General features: G+C 35.2%; 1 protein-coding gene across 1 annotated transcript in view; it reads left to right on the plus strand.

The window, feature by feature from the left end:
- The first annotated feature begins 285 nt into the window (after window positions 1-285).
- Window positions 286-26095, plus strand: part of LOC127162021 (laminin subunit alpha-4-like) — a 29558-nt gene continuing 3748 nt past the window's right edge. Inside the window, exons 1-30 of the mRNA XM_051104797.1 lie at window positions 286-423; window positions 817-968; window positions 1067-1177; window positions 2563-2674; window positions 4007-4171; window positions 4277-4470; window positions 6049-6165; window positions 6582-6730; window positions 6890-7031; window positions 7264-7357; window positions 8045-8161; window positions 8624-8809; window positions 9346-9485; window positions 9935-10099; window positions 10719-10864; window positions 11478-11640; window positions 13135-13268; window positions 13644-13815; window positions 14330-14461; window positions 14541-14683; window positions 14776-14905; window positions 15861-15998; window positions 16145-16278; window positions 17368-17526; window positions 18828-18981; window positions 19068-19252; window positions 20847-21036; window positions 21692-21847; window positions 22895-23054; window positions 25661-25791. Coding sequence (XP_050960754.1) covers window positions 369-423; window positions 817-968; window positions 1067-1177; window positions 2563-2674; window positions 4007-4171; window positions 4277-4470; window positions 6049-6165; window positions 6582-6730; window positions 6890-7031; window positions 7264-7357; window positions 8045-8161; window positions 8624-8809; window positions 9346-9485; window positions 9935-10099; window positions 10719-10864; window positions 11478-11640; window positions 13135-13268; window positions 13644-13815; window positions 14330-14461; window positions 14541-14683; window positions 14776-14905; window positions 15861-15998; window positions 16145-16278; window positions 17368-17526; window positions 18828-18981; window positions 19068-19252; window positions 20847-21036; window positions 21692-21847; window positions 22895-23054; window positions 25661-25791 — 4326 coding nt within the window. The 5' untranslated portion in view covers window positions 286-368. The remainder of the gene's footprint in view (window positions 424-816; window positions 969-1066; window positions 1178-2562; window positions 2675-4006; window positions 4172-4276; window positions 4471-6048; window positions 6166-6581; window positions 6731-6889; window positions 7032-7263; window positions 7358-8044; window positions 8162-8623; window positions 8810-9345; window positions 9486-9934; window positions 10100-10718; window positions 10865-11477; window positions 11641-13134; window positions 13269-13643; window positions 13816-14329; window positions 14462-14540; window positions 14684-14775; window positions 14906-15860; window positions 15999-16144; window positions 16279-17367; window positions 17527-18827; window positions 18982-19067; window positions 19253-20846; window positions 21037-21691; window positions 21848-22894; window positions 23055-25660; window positions 25792-26095) is intronic.

Raw genomic sequence — 26095 nt, forward strand, 5'->3', positions numbered from 1 at the left:
TTCTGGAACACCCTAAATAACATTGTGAAAATGTAATATCAATGACTGTCACTTTGAGTTTAGAATGACTCAGGATCGGTATGAAATCTATTTTCTAAATCCATGCACTGTGAACAATTCACAGTTCTTTTTTTTTAATGAATCTTCATATGAAAATAACAGACCCTTCACTGTTAAGTGCCTCCATCTTTTTTTTCTTTTTCAATAATCTGTTACACTATGATTTTATCTGTTCCGATCCCTTTTGTTTGTGATCAAGGCAGTGTAGTTGCTTAGTATTCTATTTTGTGTAAACATATAATAGACAAAATGAGTATTGTGTGTGTTTCTGTTTCTCAGAATGTGATTGTCCAGAGGAGAATTGTGACATGCACACAGGAGAGTGTCTACCAGAGGCCTCCAAAATCAGCGAGTGTAATATCGGTGAGTTTAATGACACAAAGCAATACAATAGTTAAGAAGGGATCCAAAAAACCAAGACCACTTTGAAATTCTGTGATTTTATTTTCATTTGTAAGGCTCATGATGTACTTTTTATTGGTTAATATGTTCCTTAAGGTTCACTTTCTAATGTTAGTAAAGCTTTGTACTTTTGTACTTCACAGTTTTTGTTAAAAAAAGAGGATTATATTTTTAGAGGGACCAGTTTGGGGCACCATTGAATAAGCACCATTCAGATTTTCTTTAAAAATATTTTTCCTTTAATTTTTTATTCTAGATCCAAATTAAAACAAATATAGATTACAAACAAATATTCAGAAACTCCTAAAAGCACTAAAAATATGATAACCCAGTATGAACCTTACCACCTCCCAGACTGTGATGCGTGTATCTGGAGTCTGATCGGAGATATTCGTCAGTCCAACAAAACTCTGGACCAAGTGAGGAACAGCGTGCTGAACATTTCTACAGGAGCTGCTGCCAACGACAGACTAAAGTACTACAACTACACTGCACACAGACTACAGGTAACAGCACTCAAACCACACACAGTTTACAGAAACGTACGCCCAGAGAATGTGGTGTTTAAATAAGAGTGTGTTTTGTTGTCACTGTGTTGTAACAGGATCAGTTTTTAGGCTGGAGAAATAAACATGCAGTGATGAGAGGAGATACAAGGCACCTGGAGAAAGTAACGCAACAACTGCTTACTGATATGGAACTGGTCGCAGAAGAGGTGCCACTCATTCCAGCACTTCTTGATTTCATGTATTAATTTATTCATAAATTCCTTAAAGGTGAAGCGTGTAATTTCTGCACCACTTGCATCACCAAACACTCACGCCAGGGTTAAACTAACATTGTTATGTCAATGATGAGGCCTGAAATTACAACTATATTTATACTTATAAAACAACACATAAACTTGCCTTAAGGAGAGCTGTCACTGTGCACACAGCTGATTGTGTAACATTTGGTAAAACTAATACATGTGAAAAGAGGCCGCCAGACACCAGAGAAGGAACAATGGAAATGCAACAGCTATAAATACACAAGGGATAACAAGGTTAATAAAACACGGATACAAACAATCTAATTAGGGGAACAGGAAACAGGAACAAAACTACAAACTAAAAGTCTACATACAAGACAAAGGGACAAGGACAGGAACTGCTTTACAGATCTAGAGGACAGGTTAGCCATGCAGTCTATGTGTTACCTGCTTGTTGTACCAAAATCTAGGCTTGATTTAACCTAATTTTGTTAGTACAGGCTAACTAGTACATCTAGTAAAGATGTTCAAATGAACAGGGCAATTTTGATTTTGATAGTCCCAGTTTTGATCACAAAGCCAGCTGTTTTTTAGGAAAATCAACTTATATACTTATTAGATAATTGTCTATCAGTAGTTCTGAGAATGGTGAGGTGGCATGTCCACATAACACATTTCAGTTGAACAGTACTCAGTATTTATTTCAGTATAATGATCAGGACATTACCACAGCTATGCTGGTGGTAGAATGGCTTTAGTAACAAGGTGACACCCGGTTTGATCACTTGTCAGTCTAATCCTAATTTTGCAGCACCACAATAGAAAAATAAACCATAATCATATTAATCCGTACAGAACACCATGATTTATCAATGTGTCAGTATGGCCCAGAGGTGGAAAGTTGTTTAATGGCACCCTTTACATTGTGACCATATTTCTCATGAAAATAATATTTCTCTGAGTGTTTCATTAATCGCATACATTTCATCAACCTTGCATGCTCTTTGTCTTTTTTTCAAGTATTCATATTCTTCTTATTCTGTGTTCTTTTCATTTCAGAATTATTTTAATTACAAAATGACTTGCTGAGCTGTTCTGACAATGTCATATAAAGCATGAGGAAAGACAACAAAAATGTCTAAATAGATTTCTACTGCCAACACAGCCTAATCTCTCAGTTTTTGAATAATAAAAAATAACGGTATGGATATTCTGACATGATTCTATTCTCCTTGTCCATCTATCCAGCTTCCCCTCTCCTTCAAGCTGCACTGTTTGCATTAGGGTGAACAAGTGTATTCTCATATTCTTTCATGTAAAATGAGTTAATGTTTGTTTTATTTTGTCAGGAGGAAGCAGTGCAGTTATTGGGAGAACGGGTGGATCAAGACACACTTGAGAGCTCTGTGTTAGCAAAGACACTTACTGCTAACCTCTCATCACTCAATGATCTCATTGAAGGTAACAAGACCTTGTAAACTTTTTTTTTTTTTTTTTTTTTTTCTGTTGTGCTGGCTGATAATACCTGGAGAAAGCTTAGTAGTATTTGGTTGGATGGAGCAGATTCCCAGTTGCCAACTGTTGCATATTATTTTGGCCCAAATTAAGTCCTGTTTTCAGTACAAGTTAGATTATCAAAGTAGAATCTGCATACACTATATATAATGTGCTGGTAAATGATTTACATTATCACACAAAATACAATTTTATACAAAAGTTTGGGAACCCCTTGCAGAATCTGTGAAAATGTGAATAATTTTAACAAAATAAGAGAGATCATACAAAATGCATGTTATTTTACATAAAAGATTTTTACATATAGTCCACAAAAATAGCTGAAATTATTAAAATAATCCCCTTCAAAAGTTTGAGAACTCTTGGTTCTTAATACTGTGTGTGGTTACCTGGATGATCTACGACTGTTTTTTTGTTTGTTTGTTTGTTTGTTTGTTTGTTTTGTGATGGTTGTTCATGAGTCCCTTGTTTGTTCTGAACAGTTAAACTGAGCACTGATTTTCAGAAAAATCCTCGAGGTCCTGCAGATTCTTCAGTTTTCCAGCATATTTTGCATATTTGAACCTTTTCCAGCAGTGACTGTATGGTTTTGAGATCCATCTTTTCACACTGAGAACAACTGAGGGACTCAAACACAACTATTAAAAAAGGTTTTTCACTGATGCTCCAGAAGTAAACACAATGAATTAAGAGCCGGGGGGGTGAAAACAGTTTGAATTTGAAGATCAGTGTAAATTGTACTTAATTTGTCTTATGGGAAACATGCATGTATCTTCTGTTGCTTCAAAAGGGCAGTACTAAATGGGGAAAAAATATATATTTCAACAAAATAAGAAAAATTTCACCCCCTGCCTCTTAATGCATCATGTTTCCATCTGGAGCATCAGTGAAAAAAGTCGTAGATCATCCAGGTAACCACACACAGTATTAAGAACCAGGGGTTTCCAAACTTTTGAAGGGGGTTATTTCAATAATTTCTGCTTTTGAAAAAAAGGGGCAGTTTGTTGGGCAATTGTTTTAGATGACTTGCATCAAATTAAGCCAGTTAATTTCTCTGTTGTAAAAAATGTGACTAAGTATTCAGGAGCAACAAGATAGCCTGATATCTTGACAACACAGATTACAGCACAATCCCAGGCCCTGACTATTCTGAGTTGTGAAGAGATATAACCAACAACAGGCAGGAATGAGGAAAAATGAGTAGAGTGCCCTTTCAACAAATATGAAACAAAAAAAGCCTCATATTTTATTCATAATACATTTGTGTGTGTGTTTCAGATATGATCAGGGACTGGGAATTATATGGTGTCCATCAGGAGTTAGATCCTCAGGTAAAGCTGCAGAAAATAGCAGAAGCTGAACGGATCTTGGGCTGGATAAGAAATCTGGACCTCTCTCCCAAAGAGCCGCTTGCAACTGATGAGTCCTCCGAGGCCCATGAATGTAAGGTTTTTGTTTTTATTTCTAACTGAATTCTGCTTGTGTACATTTGTGTGTGCATGTGTGTGTGCTCTCATTCAACCTCTGCTTTTATATGTATGATTGTAGTGCTCCGACGTGTGCGCCACTTTGAGAAAACTCTGATGACTACGCAGGGGCGTCTATCACCTATGCGGGAAGTACTGGGTCGATTCACTTCTAGACTATCTCAAGCTCAGGATCTCCTCAACAAAGCTGAAGACACATTGCAACAGACACTCAACAAATACAAGACCAACCAGCTCAAACTACAGAGGAGAGAGGTACCTTCTGACACATTTTTCAGTTTATTATGAACCACTGAAATTTAACCACTTGAAATCTATAAAACACATAATCTTATAATCTTATAAGTATGCTTTGGATTTGCCACAAATGCTTGAGTACATCTGTCTGCACTATTTCTCTAGAGGAGTTATGACCAATAATATGTCACTGTACTTTTTTTAAATTAGAGTTTTGAGTCTCTTCCACTCCTTCCACTCTTGCTAGCCAAAGTGGGCATCACTTTGCCATCTCTAATAGTTTTTGTTGCAATTTTGTTTTTGTGTAGCTTTGTGTGTGTGGCAGCAATTATGGTGTAATTGAGTGGCAGTTTAATGAGGATTGTATGATCTTTAAATAATATCGGTCTTTAAATGCAAATTATTTAAAGTGTACCTAAAGTATACTTGCAAAAATTTAGCACAATCAAATATACTTAAGTATATCTTTAGCTGGACCTCAGCAGTACTTCTGCAGTAAAAAGTAGGAGTAGCAGACTTTAAATATACCAGTTTAGTATACTTAGTATATTAAAGTAAGTAATGTGCAAGTAATGTGTAAATGTATTTGTAGTATACTTAGCATGAAATAAATGTATTTATTATATTTATTTTTCACTAGGGATGCCATGACTTTTAACACTTTTTTTCCTTTTAACTTTGTGAAGGTCTCACATACTGTCTATTTTACTAGTTTTGGCCTTCAGAAACATAATTGTTTTTACATAAACAAATGGAAGCGTATTTCTTCCATTTGTTTATGTAAGAGCAATTATGTTTATAAAGACCAAAACTAACAAAATTGACAGTATGTGAGACCTTCACAATGTTAAAAGAAAAAATGTGTTAAAAGTTTAATTACAACTTTTTGGTCATTTTTATATCAGTACGTCTCAAGCGATATGTCAGTAAATATGTTAATAGACTTAAACTATACTTAGTATAAAATAAAAGCATTTTAAATCTTTTTTTTTTTTTAATAGGGATAGCTTTAATGTTTTTCTTCTGGCTGGCTAGGAAAAAGAACCCTAAACTATAACACATTTCAGCAAAAAAGGTTTCTTCAGGCGGATATGGTTCTAAATAGTACTATTGCCACATGTATAGATTTTTTACAGAAATGCCTTTTTTTTAGAGTGTGGAATAATTTGTAAATAAAAAAATAAAAGCCTATTGGCAATTGACAGTATGTCATTGCATTAGTGCCGCTGTCTTTAGAAGCTCTGGCTCCCACAGAAACAGGCATGCTGGGTCCTATTTATCCTAAACAGCATTCAAAATAAGAATAAGTGTGTCCTAAATTGTAGTATTTTGAAATTTATATTCAAAAGCACACTCTAATATTGCTCCCAGCCCTTTTCCTGTGGAGGAGGATTCATTTCAGAACTACGAACACAAATTAAAAGTGTTTAAAAAATTACAAACATGCAAGAACAAAGGGGTTTGAGTAATGTCTCATCTGACAAAAAATATTTATCTGAAATTCTTTTGTTAGATACAAACACAGATGTTCTTTTATTGTGATTAGATGTGTGATTAGATGTCACAGAAACATTTCCTTCTTCTTTTTTTCTCCAGGCACAACAGCAGCGTCTGAAAGATGTCTATAACAGTGTCAATCAAACTATAGCTACTGCTGAGGAAACCGTCTCTGAGGCAAACCAGACTGTCCTTGAGGTGGAAGATATTATCATGGTAAATCTTCTTTTCATGAACTTTCTGCGTAGCCTATACTGTAAACTACTGTAGTCATGCAAATTAAAACAGTTATAAGGATTTATATTTTAAGTTTTACAGCTTTTATGGTTTCCATCAAATAATGATTCATAATTAAAATATTGTTCACCAAAGATATTTAGTTCTTTTTTTGTCTTTTTTTTTTTTGCAATCAAGTGTACCAATGATGGAAAAATATCGTAAACTTTTTTAAAACATTATGTATTAATATTATGTTTTTGAAGTAGATTTCTGTGTTGTAAGCTCTAGACACAATAACATTTATTCATGAACCTGTATAAAGAAATGACATACCAAAATTGAAATATATAAGATGAAGAATGTCAATGAATGCATTTATAGTTACTGTTGTGTTATTTAATCTGATTGTATAGGACGTGAGACAACAGCATGCAGAAATCGATGGGGCTCGTGTCTTGCTGGAGAGAAAGACAGAGAAGTTGTCTCAGTCAGACAGAGATCTAGTTCTGAGAGCTGAGGATCATGCTGATGATCTCCGGAGACATGCCGAAGAACTTCAGTAGTGAGTTACAAACCAGAAATGACTAATGTTATTTCTCCAACTGTATGATGTTTGAGATGCACTGTTATTCATGATGTGTCACAAAATTGCTTTTGAATCACTGTTTCAGCTTTCCAACAATCAGATGACAATTGATATGGTCTTATCTCTCTCATTTAGTAATCTGAAAGGAAGTGATGCAAATGGACATGTACAGAAAGCCCTGAATGCATTGAATGTTTATGACAATATTGTCAAAAACATAGATGACGCTAACATCACCTCTCTGACCACTCTCAACATCTCTGGCAGTACTCAAGACGTAAGCACGTCAATACTATTTCTGAATAATTTACATTAATTTTTCATGGTATATGGTCTCCGAGGTACTTCAAATAAGATAAATTAATTATTGTAGATCTACAGAAATGGTGAAAAGAAGAATGAATTTCGTTCAAAAATGTCTTATTGATTTCAAACTTCTGCAGTGTAATGTATCCCTGTGCAAGGTGGTTAATGTGGTTACTTCAAATGTGTCCTGGTATTTCTCTCAGGCTACTGATGAAATAAACAGTCAACTGAACCTCACACGCTCTCAGAGTGATGATGTGCTCACAGAGGCCTCATCCTTGCACTTCAAGCAGAGAGGTAAGGCAGAGAAAGTGCTTTTTCATACTTTTCCTACTTGAATAAAACTTGTTCCACATTTTATAGCATTGGCAATAGTACATTTACAGTTATTCATTTAGCACTTGCATTTATCCAAAACAACTTGCAAATGAGGAACATCACAAACAATTCGTCATAAGAACCAACAATATTTGTGACCCTGGACCACAAAACCAGTTTTAAGGGTACATTTTTTGAAATTGACATTTATACATTATCTGAAAGATGAATATAGAAGCTTTCCATTGATGCACCGTTTGTTAGGATAGGACAAAATTTGGTCTGAAATCTGAGGGTGCCAAAAAAAAAAAATCTAAATACTGAGAAATTCGCCTTTAAAGTTGTCCAAATGAAGTTCTCAGCAATGCATATTACTAATCAGAAATTAAGTTTTAATATTTATGGTAGGAAATTTACAAAATATTATCATGGAACATGATCTTTACTTAATATGCTAATGATTTTTGGCAAAAAAAGAAAAATAATTTTGACCCATACAATGTATTGTTGGCTATTGCTACAAATATACCCCTGTTACTTTTGACTGGTTTTATGGTCCAGGGATACATTCATGTGTACCACTGCCAAGTTTAAAATATAAACAGTAGTTGTTAACCAGACATTATTTTAGAGTTTTAATGTCAAATGTTTTATTCTATTTTGCAGATGTTGAATCCACAGTCATCGACAATAAGAAATACATTGAAGAGACCAATGAAATGATGGAAAGCTCCTCTAAAAAAATAGCTAATATCATCAGTGACATCAAAGCAATCCATAAAGGTAAGACTAAATGGTTCCCTACTTATGTTGTACCGCTTATCTTTGCCTTTCCTGACAACTTTGGCTCTGAATTTGACATTTGAATTCTTTAATTTGTCATTTCTGTTTGTTATATGTCAATATAAAACTAAAAATATACATGAATGAATTCTTTCAAATAAATAAACCGCCAGTAAAGTGAGCTAGTATGTATTTTGCTCATGAACACTCTGTTGTCAACTAAACATACCATTTAAACAAAATTGCTTGTTTTAATTTTGTTTTCTGTGAGGAGTGTTCTTTGCCTTTAGTCTGAATAAAACAGGGTTAAAAAGTTCATGAAGAATTCCAGTTAAGTTTAGACCTAGTACAGAGACTGCAGACCAGGTGTATTTCTATGCTAATATTGCATGTGAATGTTCAAATGTTTGTCATAACATATTTGTGAATAAGTTTATCTTTTTTTATGTGTTTTCATCTCAGATCGAACTCCGAAACGTCTGCAGTTCACTCAGGAAGTGGCTGAGGGCACTCTAAACCGCTCTGCTGAAGTGTTGAAGATGGTGACACCCATCTTAAAGACAGTAGAGGAGTGGGATAGCAACATGAAAAATGAGGCATACTCTGCTGCAGCATTTGACCGTACTGTTCTGTCTGCCGGCGAGGCGGGTATGGTAGCCCTGATCACCTCCACTCAACTGAAGTAGCAGTACCATTGAAATATCATTTAGGCAGCATAGCTTTTAAATGTTCTATATACAGAAACTATAGACACATTTACAGTGTTTGGACTACTATGTGATTTAACTGTACGATTTAACACCCAGCGATGGATTTTACTATGTATTTTAATCACAATTTGAGTTTGCCATGTATATTTTTGCTTACTCCAGTATAACATTGCCATTATAATGTCACCTACTGTGTAATGAACTCAGTTGAGTCTCTCAAACATAAAATATGAATTAAAAGCCTTGCACATTCAAAGGAAATAGATTACTTCTGCACTAAAAAAGGGTGGATAGAGCATTCCAGACTGGTTACATGAGGTTCTGCCTTAGAAGATAATGAACAACAAAGCAGTAATTTGGAACAGATATATTGTGCATGTTGGCCTTTTTCGTTGGTGAATTTGTGCCGGATGAGAAAGAATGTTGCAAATGTTTTCTTACTTGGTTTTTGTGTGTGTATTTGTATGTGTTTAGTTGAAGACTTGTCAGAGATCGTGCCAGAACTACTCAGTAAGCTGCGTGTGGTTGAAGAGAAAAAACCTGTGAATAATGTCTCCACAAACATCCTGAAAATCAGAGAACTCATCGCTCAGGCCCGGAGCGTCGCAAAGAAGGTACATCAGGCAATGCAGATAAACATCACCTTGAATGATCCACATGCAGAACACAACACATTCAGTCATAGTCATATTCAGAACCTCCACTGAAATTTTATTCTTGTAATTTATAAGCCTTCAACACAGACTTACCAAAAATTCAAATTAAATCTCTGAAGAGTTGCACAAAAAAGTTAATTTCTGTAATTACATTTATAATTACACTGTTAGCCATCCCTCACACCTTTACCCACCCTTAAACCTACCCATACCACCAAACCTGTCCCTAACCTTACCTGATCCCACCTCAATAGTAGCAAAAGTGTTTTGCAATACAGTATGAACACATTACATTACATTATACTTATTTTTGATGTAAGTACATAGTAGTTAAGGCCACCTAATATAAAGTGTGACTCAAGAATTTAAAAAAAGTGTAAAAGTTAACATTTTTTCTATAATTGCAGGTGCAAGTGTCTATGAAATTTAATGGCCAGTCTGCTGTAGAGGTTCATCCACACTCCAACCTAGACGAGCTAAAGACAGTCACGTCAATCAGTTTCTACATCAGAGTGGACCCAGACAAAGACCCCATAGAAGATCGCTTCCTACTCTACTTGGGAGATAAGCAAGTAAGCACTAGTGAGGGACAAGTGGGCCCGGAAGTGGGGAAGTAAATATATCCTTTATTCAAATGCTGGTTTAGAAATGAAACACCATTATTGTGTTTTGCTGGAGACAACAACAATTGATCATATTTTCATTGGCAGAGCAAAAATAAACCAAAGTAACATGCAATACCATGTCTAAAATATTACTTACATAATTTCTTGCTTATTTTACTGCTGAGTTAATGCATGTGCAGAGCCAGATTGTTGTAGTCAGCTGTATATTCCACAACTGGAGCTGCAAAATGAGAAATTTTTACTTTTACCTGATTTGTATAATCCCTTAGTGACTTTTGCTAAAACAATTCAGACAGCATGTGCAAGTAAATGACACTAGCAGCTGGAACAAATGACATTTAGTGAACTCCTTCCTTAATCAGGGTATTTTCACATTTCAGTTGTTGGCCCAAGCTCAAGTTCTGTTCCATCCCTTCCCCCTTAAAGTGTAAACACAGGTTTATCTGCATCATAAATATGATGCATTTATAAAAAAGTCTATAATTTTTAATTTTTAATTTATTTATCTCATTTTATATGTAATGGTTTGTCCTGTTTAATATCATTTCTACTTTTGTGTGTGTAGGGACGTAAGGACTACATGGGGCTGGCCATAAAGAATGATAATCTGGTGTATATGTACAATCTGGGAGGAGAGGATGTAGAGATTCCTCTCAGTTCAAAGCCAGTCAGCTCCTGGCCTCCTGTCTTCAATCTTGTTAAAGTGGAGAGGTAAAACAGCTACTTTCATCATATGATCATGCATATTTTTTCTTAAGAAATTGTTCACAAAGGACAGTTACAGTTCACATTTTCAGCACAGTTTCATCTGAACTTTTTAGAGCCAGTTGCCGTTTTTTTTTTTTTTTTTTTTTTTTTTTTGCATAAGATGCATTCCATTTTGTGCTGCACCAGAATTTAATTTTTTATTGAAAATTAAAACACCCTGACTGTAATTCAAGATTTCACTAATGAACATTATTATGAAACAATATGTTCCATAATTAATACTGTTTATTAAATAATTTTGTGTCAGTTGTAAAAAGACTTGTTAGGAAGGTTTCTGTCATGTGTATTTTTATTTAGTGAATAGTTTGCATGCACTGAAAAAGAAAAATAGGAATTTAGGGGAAAAAAATCTTATTTGTTGCAACAAAATGTGTTACTTTTTCTGAACAGGACAATTCAAGAGTTATATTGTTAGTTAATAAAGTTCTCAATCCTAAAACTCACATAAAAAGCAATTTCAAATGTTTTGCCTAGGGTAGATCATGCATGCAGATATTTGTATATAGTACTTAGTCTATAAACACTGGATTTAACCTCCTTTCCTTCTTTCTGTTAGGTTGGGTCGTCATGGTAAAGTGTTCCTAACGGTTCCAAGTCAAGACACCACAGCAGAGCAGAAGTTTATCCAGAAAGGAGAGGCAGATGGGACAGACTCCTTGTTTGACCTTGATCCTAAAGACAATGTTTTTATTGTGGGAGGAGTGCCTCCTGATGTGAAGGTAGGAAAAATGTCTTTTCTTTTAGGATAATGTCTCACATAGGGGTAAAGGCTCTTGATATACTCACAGTGAAGGGTTTTTTTTTTATTCTTTGTTTAGGGGTAAAAAGAAGTTCAAAATACCTTTGCATACTGTTTGTGTACTGTTAATGAACATCCTGACACCGCCCTCACTACTCAGAGCGGTGTTTAGATGAATATGTAAATACGTGCAGTGACAAAAAAATGACCGTGCTGAGAAAATAGCAGTTAAGAAAGAATCTGATCATAATGATGGTTGCACAAGTTCTGCAGGTCGGCAGAGTCAAGTAAAGTCACATAACGTTGACTGTACTTACATAGCACTTTATGCAGTGGTTTGCTTTAAAGGAGTAGTTTACTTCCAGAACAAAAATTTATAGATAATGTACTTACCCCATTGTCATCCAAGATGTTTATGTCTTTCTTTCTTTAGTCGTTAAGAAATTATGTTTTTTTGAGGAAAACATTTCAGGAATGTTCTCTATATAATGGACTGATATGGTGCCCTGAGTTTAAACTTCCAAAATGCAGTTTAAATGGCTCAAAATGATCCCAGCCGAAGAATGAGGGTCTCATATAGCGAACCGTTATTTTCCCAAACAAACATTTTTTTTACATACTTTTTAACCTCAAACGCTCGTCTTGTCTAGCTGCGTGTAAACTTTTTTTTCCGGTTCCATACCGTTAGGGTATGTCGAAAAACTCCCTTCTCATTTTCTCCTCCAAATTCAAAATCATCCTACATCACTGTATCACTGTTTTACCTTTTTTTTTGTAAAGGCCATTTGACCTTCTTTGCATGTACACTTCTTAAACACTGGGTCTGTCAGTACTTGCAGCAATGTAGGACGATTTTGAAGTTCACGCAGACCTAGACAAGACAAGCGTTTGAGGTTAAGAAGTATATAAATGGTAAAGTTTTTTAGAAAATAACGGATCGTTTTGCTAGATAAGACCCTTCTTCCTCGGCTGGGATCATTTAGAGCCCTTTGAAGCTGCATTTAAACAGCATTTTGGAGGTTCAAATTCACGGGCTTTATAGTATTAAATACTTCAATTCGTACTATAAAGCAGCTCTTTAGATTTTTTTTTTTTTTAAACTGGCTGTTTCAGACTCCCAAAATGAACTCCAAAAAACTTCGGTTTGGCCTGATTTTGTTTAAAATGACGTCACACCAGTTCAGATTTCACTTGAAGTATATCAGGGCCTTGCAACTATGTCAAGTCATTAGAGGTTTAGTAGACTTAATATCTGCTAACACATTATTTTGAAGGTCCCTCAAAAGACTACTGACTTTAAATAACTTTGAAAGTACATTTCAACTTATTTCAATAACTCTAACCCCAACTTTAAAGTCTACTAATACTCTAATGAGAGTGGATTATTGAAATAAAGTTTAACCCAGTTAACAGTAAATTATTCTGTTTTTGCACTGTAACATATTCATAATAAATGTCCATCATGTTCTTCCAGCTTCCTCCAGCTTTGAGCTTGGCTCCTTTTGTTGGTTGCATTGAATTAGAGACTTTGAATAGTGATGTCATCAGTTTGTACAACTTTAAGGAACTTCACAAAATGGATGTTGTGGAATCTATGCCTTGTCCCAGGTAAAAAAAAAAATGCTTCCTTACATCCGTTAATGCTTTAAACCCTAAACACTATATAGGTGAACACTGCAGTTTCATACAGCTATAAGTGTTAGTAGTTAATGTAGCTCAGTAAATATTCACTTATTCCCTTTATGGATCTTGGTTTGCCATTTAATGTTTTCTTGATAAATTTTACTTTTTTATATTTTTATATTTTAATAATGTTACATCAATGTAAGATAGTAATGGCTGTGGTCTCTTAATACCTATTTGTTTTACATGCAAAAAATTGCAGGAATACAGTTTGCTTGAATGACACCAAAGTTCATATTGTAAGGCACTTTGTGCTGTATTTGGTCTGCTTTTACGCTGCAATCTCTGTGTGTTTTCCAGGCATAAGTTGGCATTCTCTCAAAGTCGTGTGACAAGTTATTTGTTTGATGGAAGTGGCTATGCTTTAGTTAACAACATTGAAAGAAGAGGCAAAATTGGCATTGTCACTCGCTTTGATATCGAAGTTCGAACTGTTGCTAACAATGGCATTCTATTCCTCATGGTTAATGAGGTAAATATGGTTTCATTATAAATGTTGTTATTAAATTATTTTCCACAGACTCTCTGGGACAAAAAAAAAAAAAAAAAAAAAAAAAATATATATATATATATATATATATATATATAATTTCTTAATAGAAATAAAAATTTAACAGAATGTTATACTCCAAAATGGTGTAATCCTTTATTGGATCAAAGGTTTTATTATTATACCTCATTCCAAATTATTTATAAATAATCTTTAGAAATGTAAAATTTGGCAATAAAAAACATGTATGATGCTGTGTTTATACCATGCTCTGCACTAATATTGGTACCCATGGTAAATATGTCCAAAATGGACTGTCAAATGGAGTTTTTACTGTTCCTCCTCTTTATTCTCAATCTTAAGAAAAATCTTTACTACATTTATGAGGCCATTCAGATTACTCACTGAAACATCTTACCCCACTCTGCCGCTACATTATGTAAAGTGGATGATTTTTTTCCTGTGCGTATATTACATTGTTGGATTTTTGCCACAGGCAAATTTTTTCGTGCTGGAGCTGAAAAATGGGTTTCTCCGTCTGATGTACGACTTTGGTTTTGCTAATGGTCCTGTCATCATGGAAAGTAACTTAGCCAAACTCCAGATTAATGATGCACGATATCATGAGGTAATGCTGTCTTGACACCACTTCCAGGGTATTCATCAAGTCGTATCTTTACACCTTATTGTTGCTATTTTTTTCCCAGGTGTCTGTAATTTATCATCACTCTAAGAAGATCATTTTGCTAGTGGACAGAAGTCATGTTAAGTCGATGGAAAATGAAAAGAAACCTTTACCGTTCTCTGATATCTACATTGGAGGAGCTCCTTCTAGCATTCTGCTTTCTAGGTGAGAACCATTGTTGGATATTAATCCTCATATCAGCCGTACTCATTTCTAACATTCAGTTGAGCCATATGAATGAGCTGTATGTGTCACAGGCCAGAGCTGTCATCCCTGGTGGGACTGAAGGGTTGTGTAAAGGGCTTCCAGTTCCAGAAAAAGGACTTCAATCTCCTGGAGGAGCAAGGAACCATTGGCATCAGCAGTGGCTGTCCTGAGGAATCATTTGTATGTACTTGTAGCACAACTCCCTATAGTCACTGACTGCATCTGAAATTGCATACTTTTTTTTAATGAGTCCTTACTTTATGATCCCCTAAAAAAGCATGCTCTATATAGTATGCATAATAGCAGTATGAAAGTAATCCAGATGTACTACTGTCGTCTTTGTCATGTGACCTACCAGCATTCAGTTGCAGTTAAATTGCTGGCTTTATGCTGTTTTGTCAGATGCTGTGAATGAGACCACATCATTTTGATACGTTAATTGTTACTCCAACCATGGATTAAAAAAAAAAAAAATGAATTAGATAAATGAACACAGTTAAATGATCACAGGCTCGCAAATGTACACAAATGCCATTTCTGTCAGAGCTGCATTAACTTATTTAACATTTACTATTATGAATATCATTATGTCCGTGTTTATTGTTTATCGGGATCCCCATTAGCTTCCACAAAGTGGTTGCTAGTCTTCCTGGGGTCCACAACTCAATCGGAAAAAAAAAAAAAACACGTACAAATAGATAAAAAGACATAAGAAAAACAACTAAAAACACTATACATCTCAGCAGTAGCAGCACTTAAAACATATTCACATACATCAATAAATCTACATATTTGTAAACATATCCTAACATAAACATATGTACAGTTACTCTTTCAGGTATTTTCAGGTGTTTCTCAGATACACTTGACCATACCATAGGGCAGTACTCAAGATGTGATAAAACTAATGACTGTACCACATCTTTTAAAACTAAAGATGGAATAAATGCAGAGCATTTCCTTGCCACCGCTATACGTTTTCCCATAGTGCTTACTATATAATCTATGTTTGGACCAGGACAACGTATTGTCAAGTATCACACCCAACAACTTAACACTGTAACAATGTAATGTAGCTATGTTCTAAATTACAACAAATAAATAAATATAAATATATGTTGTCTTCTACCTGCAGATGTCCCGTAAGGTATATTTCACAGGTGATGGCTATCTGGGCTCCACAGCTAAAATCTCACCATTCCAGTCTTTTGAGGGAGGACTAAACTTCAGAACACTACAGGCCAATGGACTCCTGTTCTACCACAGAGATGGGGTACAGTCTTCTTAGTTACCATGTTTTACCCAGTCAAGTCTTGCTCTGTCTTTGACCTAAAAGAAAGTTAGGCCAATCCTAAACCAACCAGCAAATGAAGGAGATCCAAGGAGAGGAGATAAAGCCAGTCTTTCTCTCTGTTCTAGTTGGATGAGTTTTCGCTCTCATTGGAGAATGGTGCTGTGGTGCTCCAGTCCAAAGGAACAAGAGTCAGATCACAAAAGAAGAATTATAATGATGGACGATCTCATTTCTTAGTTGCCTCAGTCACCAATCAGAAGTAAGTTGCTGACTTTATCAACAATTTCCACATTTCAACAATACTGACATATTGTTGCAATGCTATATTAATTTATTTCAGGCAATTATAGTTTATTTTACTCTTGACTCATATGCCATATATTTTTAGTTGAAAAACAATCATATGCAGAATGTTAAAAACAAGTCAGGGCTCTAGACTGAAATATCAATTAAGAAGCAATTGGCTTCTATAACAAAAAAAGCACCAAATAATTCTTTCAAGTGCTATAAAAGAATGACCTTTTTTTAACACTTACTTTCGGTCATCCTGTCTTGTATACTGTACATCTGCAAACTTTTCACAGCATCAGCATTTTCATCCATCTTCTGGATGTTCTGGAAAAGGGACGTCTTTTCCAACTTGAAAACTATATTTGTGTTAATTCTTAAATTACATTTGTGTTGAATTTAACTACATTTCTAATGAATTATCAATTTAGCTCCTCCTGTTCTTTCTATTCATGTAGTTTGCATACATGAGCACTGCATACACAGGTTTTTCGCGAAGCACTTTTGCTCGGACAAAAGCATTTGCATTATGGTTTTGACTACCGTTTTTTCACAGTGTCCTTTTTTAGATGGCTTGTTCCGGTAATGAAATCTTTTTTGCTGCTTTTTTACAAAGCTATCACAAACCTGTGGATTGGACTATGGAGTAAACCGTTTTAACATAAGGTGCAACAGATGTTCAGTTTACCAGTGTTCATCTCTTTGTCAGTGTTCAGCCTCAGCAGGGCAATCTCCAACATACTTTAATGTGGATTATATTAATGGTCTTTCTACTTTCTAATGGTCTTTTTTTGCTAGTACAATTTTAATACCTTGCAAGTGTTATTTCTATATTTTTGTGAACTGTAGTTTTAATTAAAATAATTTATTTTCCTGATGCATCTCAATTTCATTATTGTTTATGGGGAGAAATGGTTATTTTGTTGATCTCATATCCATCCATCCATCCATCCATCCACTCTTTCCTGATGAATACTCGTATCAAATGAAATTCTGAATCTTTTGTATCGTCCTTACATGTATACACTCGTTACACTGACACTTTATCCATGATCTCTAGGTATGAGCTTATCATTGATGACAAAGACAAGCAGGAGAAGAAGAAGCCGTCTTCCACACCTCAGTCAGATAATGTTCCAAAGAGTTTCTACTATGGAGGTTCTCCTACGAGTTCCATACAGAATTTCACCGGATGCATCAGTTATGCATACATTAGCAGGTAACAAATACAACCCACACTCACCAAAACCCTTTCCAAAAAAGACTAAGAGGGTTACACTACCAGAGTGTACTGAGAAACAGTAATTGATCTAATCCCATTCCGATAGCAATGACTGTGATTTTGTAATGTTATCATATATATTTACCTTTTTTTCCCTGCTGTCTGGCTGGTTGTACAAGTGAAGAGTTCAGATGCAAAAGCCTTTAAATCAATCTGATGTTTTTCTTTAAATTTAATTTCTTTCTGTCTACTTTGTATAGGTTTCTATGTAAGTACTGGTACTTCTGATTGGGCTGAGGCTGGAATTTAGTGAGTCTGAACTAAAAGTATTTGATGGACACATATGTGTCAGGAGCATTCACTCAGTATCATTATCTTATTTTTGACCGAGATGGCTTTTAGCTGGTTTTGCATCTGAACTCTTCAAGTATTGAAGGCTCATATTCATAAAAAGTACAGCATTAATGCTGTCTAAGTTTACCCAAAAATGCTAATTTTCTGAAAATGTACTCACCCTCAGGCCATTCAAGATGTAGATGAGTTGGTTTTAAACAGATTTTGAGAAATTAACTCACTTACTCATTAGTGGATTCTTAGCAGTGAATGGGTGCCGTCAGAATGAGAGTCTAATCAGCTGATAAAAACATCACGATAATACACATGTAATCCACATGACTACAGTCCATTAAATAATGTCTTACGAAGTAAAAAGCTGCGTATTTGTATGAAACAAATCTGTCATTAAGTCTTTTAATTTTAAACTGTTGATTCTGGCCAAAAAGTCCATCCCTTTGCACTTCACATCAAAATCCACCAACATATATTCTGATTCAGATGAGACAACTCTTTCGGAAAGCAATACTATGGTAGAGAACTCGGAAACAATCGTTTGAAGCTAAAGATGTCTTTATGATTAATTTATTTAGTAAAGTTTTTCACTTTACAAGACTTGAGAAGAATGAGCTGGTGTGGATTGCTTGTGGATTACTGTGATGTTCTTATCAGCTATTTGGACTCTCTGATTGCACCCATTCAATGCAGAAGATCCATTGGTGATCAAGTTTTGTAATGCCAAGTTTATCCAAATCTATTCTGATGCAGAAATAAACTCATCTACTCATCTTGGATGACCTGAGGGTGTGTACATTTTCAGCAAATTTCATTTTTGGGTGAACTGTTCTTTAAAATAACAAACAGCACTTAGTGTATACACAAATGACTCTGGTCATGTGTAATTCCAAGATGTTATATTTCAAAATGACTTCAGATTGTGCAAGTGTGATGTGTGTGTGATGCAGGCAGGATAGAGATATAGAGCCAGAAGACTTCCAACGTTACAGTGAGAACGTGCAGGTGTCGCTGCAGGACTGCCCACTAGAGAGACCCCCTGCTGCTCTGAATAATAAAGAGAGCAGAGAATCATCTAGAAGAAGTCCAGGACATTCCCGCAAGGTGCAACATATCAGCACACACAGATGCAAGTGTACACTGTGTAATTACACTGTTATACACCTAAACATATTGTTGTATTTTCTCAGGTGGGCAGGGATGAGTCTAGCCTGACACATGGCTCGAAGAACAATCCTTTGGATGTTCCAGAGACGGAAGCTGCTTCCTGTTACCTGTCCGCTCGCCCACGAGTGACCCGCCACGCCCACCACTATGGCGGTTTTGCCCACAGCCGACATGAGTACACATGCATCGCCAGTGTTATCAGAGATGAGTGAGTATTGATGGTACAAAGAAGGATGAATGAAGTGGAATACTCAAAATTAAGATAAATTCACCAAATTTTGTACCACTTTTTATGTGGTATTTCCAACACAGGCTCATCGGTGACATTTCTTGCTTGATATTCGTGACACTTGTAGAATATCCTCTCAATGGCTCAAAAAATGTATTGAGTTTTATATGAAACAGATTCACAGAGCATGAATGAGGCAATGTTTTGTCACGTTTCGGTTGGAGGCGCTACAAGGTTTATGCTCTATCGCATTTGAAAAATAATGTACTACAAATTTCCTAAACCTAAACGATAATGTTAACAATACAAACATGGGGTTAAAAACACATTTGCTGAAGTGTTTGAGGTCGTTTTCGTGACTCATGTTTTATGGGACTCATACCTGAGTGCTCAACATAAGTGCATTGCTGTACTAGGTTAGCTACCGAGCGATTTTGTAATGGCAGAAAATTCATAAATATAGAGCTGGTTATGTGATGCAAATGACAAAAAAATATTAGTTCACAAATCACACACTATAATGAAAGAGTTTTGATGTCATAGTTTAGTAAAGTGCAAGGAACCATGCAAAAATAATTCTTGAAGTTGTTGTATGTATAAGAATGTTTTTTGAAAGATTGCAAAAATGTAGAAGGAGGTATATTTTTTTCAGTTAACTAGTGCAAAAGCTATTGTCATTACTCATAACCCAGTATTACTCATAACAGTCGTGCTTAATCAGAACTGACATGTGATGAGTATCTAAGTCAGGGGTTCTCAGCCCTGATCCTGGAGATCAACCTTCCTGCAGAGTTCAGCTCCAACCCTGACCAAACACACCCTGAACCAGCTAATTAGGATCTGAAGGAGCACTTGATAATTACAGACAGGTGTGTTTGATTAGGGTTGGAACTAAACTCAATTAGTCAATTTCCAGGAACAGGGTTGGGCACTCCTGGTCTAAATGAAGCCATATTCATTCTTTACAAGGATCTTTTGAGGCTTAACCCAAAATTACAACCAGTCCTCATAAAGCAGAATAAATGTATGTATTCTTATTAATTTAGCATGCATTTTAAGATCATTCGAATCAAATCTGTTCAACATTTGTTTTTAAAGCTGACTCTATTATATTTTAAATTATTGAGTCTGCGTGCTGACAATTTTCTGCTTGTGTTCTAAAGGGGGGGGCGATACTATGGTTTCTAGCAGTAGCCATAGCAAACAAAACTACAGAAGGATGCAGTAAACGGCGATGAGAGTAAAAGAGTTTTTCACTGCTATGCAAAATATTCTAAACTGTGCCTTATTCATAAAACTCAGCATTTCCTCTTGATCATGGCAGCAGTTTTATATCAAGTTATGCTTAAGCAATGAAGAATATCCATGTGCGCTGGAGTCGATTGTACTTTTAGCATTTTAAAGAAGATTACTGAGCAGTGATGGAGCAATACTCAATAAAGCATGCATATGACACAGTTGTTCTTGGCAAATTCCCTAGTTTTTCATAAATGCAGTTCCATTCTTGCACAGCATTTGTACGGGTGCACTTTGCAAAACATGACAGTGTTCTGTGTTTTTCCATCTCTTTTAGATCTCACTTTTCTCTGTCTCTGAAAACTCGATCAGCATTCGGTCTCATCTTCTATCTGGCTGATGAGTCTGAGGAAAACTTCATGGCTCTGTTCCTCACTCATGGAAGGCTGGTATTCACATTCGGTTCAGACCAGAACCAAGTCAGAATTCGATCGAAGGAGAGGTACAATGATGGACATTGGCATGATGTAAGTTAAACCTGATTCCAGTGTGTCTGAGCAAATAACACTCCCCGTAGAAAAGAAAAATCTGTAGATCACATGCTGGCTAGTTTTACTGCAGAAATTATTGTACATTTTATTTTTACTGATTTATTATTATTATTTTATTTGTATTTTTTTTATTTTTTTATTTTTTTGTATTTTTTTATGTTAAAAAGATATCACAATAAACATTGAGGTCATTTAAAGATTACTTTATTTATAGTGGATACACTAAGTTTCATTAAAAAGTATTGACTAACAAAATTTGCTTCATTTTAAATAAATTTGAATAAGATTAAATCAAAATTCAAATATAATTTGAGAAAAGCTCTTTATAATAGAATTATAAAGAGGCCAAATTACTCTTCACCTTTAGACTGATGTCCAACTAGAATTTTTTTGTCTTCTAAGCTTCATTTACATAGTGTGAGCGTAAGCGAAAGAGGGGGAGATTTCATCAAGTGTGAGAATAAAAACTTTGAATGCTCAGATGTTCAGTTCAGTTGTTTTATTTGTCAGTCTTGTAAATACCGAATCCGCCTTCCAAATTAGCATCAATTATTACATAGTTTTGCTTATTACAGGAGTGGCTACTTTTTTGTGCCACTTTTTTCTCTCTCTCTCTCCTTGTTCTCTGTAGATTATCTTTATCAGAGGTGGAAATATTGGCAGACTGATCATTGACGGTCTTACAGTATTAGAGGACAGAGCTCCAGCCGGAAACATCTCACTGCTTGTCCAAGATCCTCTCTATATAGGCGGGGTGCTGCCTGATCAGGCCATGAAAAACATTCAGGTATTGTGTTCCCTCATTAACTGCCTTATTCCCTCAGGTGCTGCAAATCATTCAAATGCAACTGAAAATGAATAATCCATGTAATTACCATCACAAAATTAACTGATATCTAAGGGTTAATACGGAGTACAGTCCAAAAATCAACAGCGAACCCAGTGACCCAATGCAGTGGTGCACTATGTATCATGATATTAGTCTCATGCCTTAACATCCCGTTCCTTTAATTATCCTGTGTCGTCACTGTTTAAAATTTTATTCACATTAATTACATGCAATTTTTCACAAAAGCTTGAGACGTGGTAACTGGCAGAAATGTTCACTTAAGTGCAAATTGAATATGTTTTCAGACATTAAATTCCATGTGATTTATAATGAAATGAAAGTGTATTATAGTTTACATTTACAGCTGAATGTACTATGACACCCATTTATGGTAAACTAAAATATACTTTAATGTCATTTCTGTCTGATTTCTTAAATTACATTTAAGTGGCCTTTTATTTCATTCATATGTTATACAGCAAATCTTTTTCACAAGGGTTGGTAAGTCTTAAGCAAAAGAATAAGGTTTTAAAACGTTTTTATTTAACAACTCTGAGTTTAAGTCACATGCTCAAGCTCTACCAGCTGAGATAACCAGGTTTCTGCACTTCTCAGATAAGTCTTTTATTATACGATATCTAATTTTAGTCATACTGGATTACTTAAAAGAGACAGTAAAACAGTTGCTGAACATGAATTAATATTTGTAGCATTTAATAATTTTGATTAATGCAAATTTTTTACCTATAGCATTAAAAGTTACATGCGTAAACATTAATGCATTATTATTAAAAAAAATGCTGCTAAAGATGTTGATGTTTTTACTGAAGTCTAGCATTGACAAAGCACACAAAGTGTTTTTTGTAATAGCTTTGCACAGCTTCAGGATGTGATCACTCTAAATGGTTCAGAAAATAATAAAAGTATTGTGTTTTTTTCTGCACCATGATAAATCAAGCTCTGTGGGTTGTTTCTGATGCTCTCATTCTTCTATTACTTCTTTAGAAGTCATCTGTGTCTGGCTTCTCTGGCTGTGTGCGAAGTCTCCAGCTGAATGGCCGCTGGCTCACCTCTGCCTCCCACAGTTTTGGGGTTACACCCTGTTATGAGGGCCCCTCTGAACCAGGAACATACTTCACTGAGGAGGGAGGATATGTGCTGCTGGGTAACATACTATATATCACTACTACTCAAGTTCACTTAATTAAATGTTTTAGTGTTGAGAAAGAGGAGACAGTATTCCCACCATTGCTCACTGACCCCACTGGGTATGTCAACATGAATTTATTTACATTCTCGATTAATTCAGTCAGAGACGTTAATGAAAAAGAGATTCATATATATATATATATATATATATATGAAGAGTTTCATTGCAAAACGAGATATATCCATTTTGAGAAATGTTGGTTATTTGACATTATTATTTAAGACATCAACAGTCAAGTTCATTCACAATTTTTGTACATTAAACTATTACTTGAGCTCAGTGAAGGCCAGGGACACAATATTTTTCAAATCCAGGATATTTTTTATTTAATTTTATGTCCATAAATAGTTCATAAATAAGTCAAAAACCATGCCAAAATGCAACATATTTATCTTAACATTGTCAAACATCTTAAATTGGTTAAAAAAACAATACATCATAAATATATGGAATAGTATATACAGATATTGATTAATAATAATAAGATTCTGAGTTAGTTTTGGCCAGAACATACACAACATAACATATAACTTTTTTTTTTTTTTTTTTTTTTTGCAAAACGCTATAAACGTAGCCTACGTGACTGACAGCTCGCCTACAGTATAAACAATTAAATGGTAAACGTTTTTTAGTTAGCCTATTGAATCCTCTTTTTAAAAATATATGTTTTTTGTTTTGATATTATCGTTAAATCAATGAGCAAACTCGGAGCATTGACTCTCCCCGGCATTGACTCTCTTCCCAGGGGATGCTCCGCTCGCGTGAACCTGACGTCTGTCCTAACCACCGCAGATTGATTGATTTTAGCTTGTTTCGCTGTCCAGCTCAGTCCTCTTTGCTCATCCGATATTTCCTATTTCTTGTTTGTATTTTCGCGCTCTTGTCGTCGTTGATTGGACCAGCAAACCGAAGCGTACAGTATCTGCGCGCTGCTGCCAATAGGTATCTAAAACGTCACCCGTAGTGTTCATGTGAAATGTAGGACGGAGGGGACAAACGACCCAGAGCGTCTCTGACATGATTTGCATGATTGGCTCATGCTTCACCGGCCAAACTGGCTGGTAAGTTTTTAACAATACCCGCCAAAATGATTTTTAACCCGCATTTGGCGGGTTGGCGGGTGTTAATTTCGAACTCTGGTTATATCGCACTTTGTAAAGAAACTGGTCTGGCGGATATCGCGTTTTGTGAAAAAATACATTTTATAGTAGGCCTAAAATGTACATTCTTAAATTGTATTAATGGCAGCAATTCACACATAGATTAAGGTACATCTGAACAGTGATTTCCAATAATAAAATCCAAATGTCAAAAAATGGCGTTTATCGCGTTTTGCAACCAAACTCTTCATATATATATAAATTCACTGAAATATATATATGTATATAAGCCCACATACAATTCTATTTCAGCTAGTTGCCGACATTTCCCATTTTTGTTTAGCTTGAAACACTAAAATGCTAACTGAAAAGAGCTGCTGTTCTATTTGTGTTTTTCCATTTTTTTTTATCATTTTACTACTATTTTAACCTGTCAACTGTCAGCATCAAAATATACTACAATATTTTATAGTCACAACCTGTTAATCTTGACAAACACGTTGTTGGAGAGGCCTCGGGATTCCATATTTGGTGGTTATTTTGTGTTAGAAATAACCTTGTGACAAATGTGAAATTTGTAAAAGGAAAATGTATCAGGAAAGTTCAGTGGAGTTTTGGAGCGACTGAATGAAATCTCACAGAAACCTTAATTTTTGATATCAACTTCAAATTTGGAACCTAACTTATTTAGACATATGGCTTCGATTTAATTTATATTACAAAATATTTATAAAATATTTATACACAAAACACACAAAAAACATTTTCTTTACATTAAACTTAAATATAACTTACAACTTACATTAGACATGAAGGTTAAAATGTTAAAATGTGGAAAATAGTACTGACAAAGAGTTAGATAAACATTTGACTGCTTTGTTGAAAAGACTAGCTTAACCAGGTAGACTAACCCTACTTGGTAACTTATCAAAGACAAAGCATGTTTTGCTTGTGAGCAACATTATGGCGAGAACCAAACTCACACTAACCAGCATAAACCTGCTTAAACCAGCTTGAATTTTCATGGTGGGCTTGTGCAAGAATTTCACTAAAAAAAATAACCCAACAAGCAGCCCAACATATAAGTGAGAGCCACAGACAGACAGAGGCTCCTGTGAGAGAAGTGGAATGTGATATGCCGCTTGTTCAGTGATCTGATTGGTTGGTGCAGAGGTTGGGGAAGATTTAAGCAGTCCTCAAGGTCTTGGGAAATGGAGTTGCAGCTGTTAAATGTGCATAGAGAAATTTCACGCCCTAGTGTGGCGGTCAGAGGGTTACACATGCTCATAACTTGCTTGGCTCAAGAGGACACGATTTCAGCCTACCCAGCTAAACAGCTGAATACACAGCAGCGATCAAGAATCAGATGTCTTCTTGTCTAAATGTATCAGCCATTTGTGGTTATAAGCTAATCCAAGGATAATATGCTAACAGAAAGTATGTTCTTCTCCTGACATGCAGATGACTCCTTTAATTTTGGCTCGAGATTTAAGATGGTGATGGAGGTGCGCCCTCGTGTGGTGTCAGCAGTGCTACTGCATGCCTTCACTAGAGAGAAAGAATATCTTACCCTGTACATCTATCAAAACAAGGTCTGAAAATCTTATCAAAGATTTATTACAAATTCCATGTTGTGTGATTAATTTCCTGTTCATGAAATTATCACTGAATTATGTCTTAGTATGGTAGTCAACACACTGAATATTGTACTTCTTCAAAGCATGACAAAAGATTATAAACAATGATTTAAAATGTACTGTACAGTAGAACGTTTAATTTCACTTTAGTAAAATACAAAGTATTAAGTGTACAGAAATATAGTCATGAAAGTGTACGCTCTATAAGTACACATAAGAATATTTAGTAACACTTTACAATAAGGTTCATTAGTTAACA

This window comes from Labeo rohita, unplaced genomic scaffold (assembly GCF_022985175.1).
Source record: "Labeo rohita strain BAU-BD-2019 unplaced genomic scaffold, IGBB_LRoh.1.0 scaffold_808, whole genome shotgun sequence".
Lineage (NCBI taxonomy): Eukaryota > Metazoa > Chordata > Actinopteri > Cypriniformes > Cyprinidae > Labeo > Labeo rohita.